We start from the raw sequence: 4,543 nt of genomic DNA, 5'->3' as shown, positions 1-4,543 counted from the left end.
AGCTGGATCCTTCCCTTCTGTGGAAGAATTTACTAATCCAGCAGAAAACTATTCAGGGCTAGTGGGGACTCATAAAGGACCCCAGAAATACCAGAGCCATCTGACAGAAGGAACAGAGAGCCAAAAGTGCAGGTGAGAATGAAGTATGCCCTCTTTTTGCTGGGGTAAGCGATTAGATCAGCTCATCCCATCTTGTGAAAGGAGCCAGTTCCACAACAACCCCACCATCCCAAGGGAGCAGCCTGTCAGCAAAAGGAGATTTGCTGCAGGCAACAAAAAGTGTGACGTAGAACGTGCTTGTCATCTTCAGCCAGATGATGGGTTCTAAGGAGAGGCAATGTCTGGGACGTGAACATCCCATTAATCCTCTCCACCTGGAAGAGCCGAGGGCGTCTGCAGCATTGAGCACTTGTCAGCAGTTTACCTGGGCAGTGGTGAAGAACACCATGCCAGCCAGGAAAGGCACCAGGGATGTGCCAAAGTACCAGACCACGAGCCAGGCTGCAGCATCCAGCACCAGGAGGTGAAGGAAAATCAGGAAGAAGAAGAAGAAATCGGGCCTCAGAAGTCCCATCTTCTCAACAGTGCAGCGCAGCTCACGAAAATCCTCCAAGAGGGATTTCTGTGGGTAAAGAAAAGGGATTTCTGTGGGTGAAGTGTGTATCAATGCACTGTTTACTTTGAAAATGCCATAGAGCAGAGCCAGGAGCCCCAAAGCAGCCACAGAAGTCAGAGGAGATGTTCTGTCAGTAGGGGCTCTGTGCCAAAACATGCATGAGGTCAACAGATCTTGCTTTTGCTTTGGTGCCGAGACATCCCAGCGAGGAGAACTGAGCAGGATTTGGGGCTCTGGAGCTCATTCCTTGCTCCCAGGAGTGGATTTAGTGATGCTGGGACAGTCATGTTTCCATGCCTGCCCACCACCACCACCTCCTGCCCACCCACAGCGTCAGGCGTGCTCCCTCAGGGGTGATTCCTTCTCCTCCCGTGCTGAACCCCAAGCCATTCCCACCACTGGAATCTAGGGCACTCACCTTTTTATTAGACTCAAAGCTGGGTTGATCTGGTGCCAGCTCCCCAATCAGTAGAGATTTCAGGTACTTTTGCACCAGGGACTTGTCGTTGTGAAATGCCACAAAGGCATCCTGAGGAACACAAAGGGAAGGAGTGAGAGAGGGCACGTGACTGAACACCAGAGCTGAGCCTCTCATTCCCCAGGTCTGGATTACAACACAAAATCCTGCTCCCCTTGTCCATTTTTGTCTCTCCTGTCACTCTTTGCCATCAACTGGAGCTTGGCCCAAGGAAGCTGGAGAGATTTCAAGAGCCCAGATTTCATAAAAGCCCCTGGGCGAGGCTGGTAATAAACATGAAAGGGTTTGATGAAAAACCCTTTGCAGAGGGAAACGTGTTGTTTCATCTGCTTGTTTCAGCACAGTCTGTCCCTAGAAGTCTCCAGCCAGCAGCCCTGCCCTATGGATGGAACCCAGGAGCAGGGAATGAGGTGTGTCTTTGCCATGCTTGGGCTGAGGCTTTGAAATCCTGTCTGTGTAACACTAAGGCCATAAAAAGTAGATGCTGAAGCCTCATATTCAGCAGCCCAGACTGGATGTCTCTCACAGTTCCCTCCAAATTTCCAGACTGGTTGATGTTCTGGGGAAGTGGGTGATGGTAGTGACACAAATGGGCCTGTTCAAGTGCCATTTGAAATCCCAGTTCAAAATCAAATAGAAACAATGGAATAAAGGATAAGATTCCAGATGAATCAAAACTCTTCTTTATCTCATGTCCTCAGTGGATTTTCCAGAAGAAAATTAAAGAGGCTGGCCATACTCTTTTTTTCCTTCCAGAAAGAGTGGACAGAACAAAATCCTGGTTTTGAACAGTCTGATTTTGCTGACTGTGGCTCTGAAAATCAGCATGGATGAGCATGACCCAAATATCCTGCACAGGTCTAGTCAGGATCAAATTCCTGGAAGAGGACAGAGGACTTCCTTGGAGCCTCTTGGCTGGAGACAGTCACTCCCTGAGTATAGGAAAAGTCAGAACAAGGTGACTTTTTTGGATATTTGGGCTTTTCTACAGACATCTTGTGACCCTTTGTCACAGTGACAAATGAACAACTCTGTCCAGACCCAGAGGACTGGGGAAATTTTTCCATCGTGATTTTGTGCCCCTCATCCTCCAGGTCCTTATGTATTTTTATATCCCTCCCTCTTGCCAGGTATTCTGATTTAATCCATAAGTATCTATACTGCAGCTTGAAAACAGGAACCAGAATCCTTTCAAGCAGAAACTCCTATCCATGAGATAAGTATCACAGATTCTTATCCCTGAAAGCCTCTCAGTCCTGCCTGTCTTTTCTCCTCCCTGCTCTTAGGCCCTGATTAGCATCTTACTAAGATTAATTTTAGAAATTAACTTTAGGAACTATCACCTACTACGCACATAACTCACAACATTTGCAATCAATTAAATGTTCTGCAATGGTGTTGCCTTGTATCTTCAAAATAATCCCCACAGAGGAAGACAATTCTCACTTTGTATACACAATTATGAGCTCTGGAGTAGTCTTGGAAAAAAAAAATCCTGGATCCTGATTTAAGTAAAGCCCCTGCATCAGTAATTTTTTGAGACACCTTCCTGTCTTGCTTTTCTATGTGGATTTCTTAGAATATATGAACAAGCAGCATTTTAAAAGCAAAAAGAATGATTAAGATTAGCAAGGGCAAGACAGAAAGTGTTGTTAGGATGCAACACAAATCCACATTGAACCCACGATTTTCGGCTACTGGTTGTGGTCCTGTCTTCAAAGAGATATAGTACAGCTAGAAGTTCGAAAACATCTTTAGGAGCAAATAAAATCAGATTGTAATTACTGCAACAATAAAAGCAAGTAAGATCAAAGGTCATTTTTAAAACACATTCACTGTGGTTAAAGCCCCTGGCTGTCTATAAATACAATGATGTAAAGGCAGGTCCTTGCAGGAGCTGGGAGGACATAGCTTGGGGACAAATCATTCCATGCATTCTGGATTCCTTGACTCCTTCTGTAAAAGTCCAGTGGCAGAAAGTGCAGGAGATGGCACCAGGATCTCTGGGCTGGCCTATGCTCTGAAGGTCAGTGAACCTGGGAGAAACCAAACAAGATTCAAACCTCTCCTTTTTCTTCCTCTGAGATCACCAGGTATTTTTTTGCCCCAGTTTCAAGCAGGGTGCAAGGGATTAAATATGAAAAATAACTGATCTGGTTCATTTTGGGCCGGGAGTTAGGAAGTGCTATCCCATTCTGCATGCTGAAACCCGAGGGATTAGACAGGCTAAGCAACTTTGTTCAAGTCAGAGAGTCTTGTCATGACAAGAATTAAATCTCCCACATCACAAGCTTATGCCCATGTTTCCAGTGCTCAGATTTCTGCCTATTCAGAAATTCAGTGTCTCCTTTCAGCACAGTCTGGGAGATCTGCTTAGAATTTATTATTCCTGCCAACAAGCACCAAATGATTTCAGAGGAATCCTCTAGATCAAAGATTTTTTGCAGGAATCCCTGGAAGATCTGGGTTCAAATGTATTTGTAGGACTTTTCCTTACATCCTGCAGCCCAAGATCATCGTGCTGCTTTCTCACTCTGCTCTCCGACCAAGCACAGTGATGACCACCACCAGAGAGGATTCCCACCACATCCTCCTTCCCTGCCACTGGAACCACCTTCCTCCAACAGCTTTCCCAGCTCTTACCGTGGCATCCTGCCCAGCATAGTGGCTGATAACCCGGCTGCCCCCGGGATGTCTCTTGGAAAACTTGCTGACATCATAAACCTTCCTGTCAATCACCAGCCACTGCTCCTGGCCTTGCCTGCCGCCATTGCGGATCCCGACCTCTTCCCAAGTGAAAAGCTGTGGAAAGGCTGGAACGGGTCTTGTCCCCTTCTCGCTGGGGCCAGTCTGTGGAGCCATCCGTGCTGGAATTCTCCAGTGCCAGCGCTGCAGCTCCGTGTCCAGGCTGAGGGTGGCCCATCCTGGCCTGCCCGTTATACAGCCCCACTCCAAGCCACTCCCTGCGCTTCCAAGGGCTGGTTGGCTCTCCTCGCCCAAACACACCCTTCCCAAGTTCCCTCCTCTTCCAGACGCTTGGACACACCCGTGAGGAAAAGTCCTGCTCCTTCTTGTCCTTTCTGAGCTGCCTTTGCAAGGTGTGACTGCTCCACTGAACACAAACAGGAATAAAGAGAGAAATTTGGGAAGATCCCCTGTTATCTCTGAATGGCCTCATCACCACCCACGACCTTCAGGTTGTCCCTGGTCTTTGAAACTTTCTGCGCTGATGCTGGCATTCTAAATTAATGTGTCTTTCTTAATTAAATAATTGATTAAAATATCACCAGATCAGAGTAAAGAAAGGACACATTAAGAAAGCATTCTTTATTTCCAGCTAATTTGGCTTCTATGTTGATACTACTTTGCATACAGTTGTTTTCAGAGTTTCCTGTATGTTCTTGAGCCATGAACTAATTGTTCAAGTAATTAATTCATGAGTCTATAAC

The 4,543-nt window shown here is 46.5% G+C and overlaps 1 protein-coding gene across 2 annotated transcripts in view; it reads right to left on the bottom strand.

Annotated features, from left to right (window-relative positions):
* The window catches only part of LOC103614699 (fatty acid desaturase 1), a 13,061-nt gene extending 8,827 nt beyond the window's left edge, over positions 1–4,234 (bottom strand). The window contains exons 1-3 of one of the 2 annotated variants that reach the window (XM_008632675.2): positions 3,738–4,234; positions 1,035–1,145; positions 425–622 (exon numbers count right to left, since the gene is read on the bottom strand). In XM_008632675.2, the coding sequence (XP_008630897.1) occupies positions 425–622; positions 1,035–1,145; positions 3,738–3,956 (528 nt within the window). In that variant the 5' untranslated portion in view covers positions 3,957–4,234. The remainder of the gene's footprint in view (positions 1–424; positions 623–1,034; positions 1,146–3,737) is intronic. The other variant, XM_017732999.1, reaches the window with a different exon arrangement.
* Between the last annotated feature and the right edge of the window lie 309 nt (positions 4,235–4,543).

This window comes from Corvus brachyrhynchos, unplaced genomic scaffold, assembly GCF_000691975.1.
Source record: "Corvus brachyrhynchos isolate BGI_N302 unplaced genomic scaffold, ASM69197v1 scaffold315, whole genome shotgun sequence".
Classification (NCBI taxonomy): Eukaryota; Metazoa; Chordata; class Aves; order Passeriformes; family Corvidae; genus Corvus; species Corvus brachyrhynchos.
The sequence above is the reverse complement of the archived record's forward strand: the minus strand, read 5'-3'. Positions and strand labels throughout refer to the sequence as shown.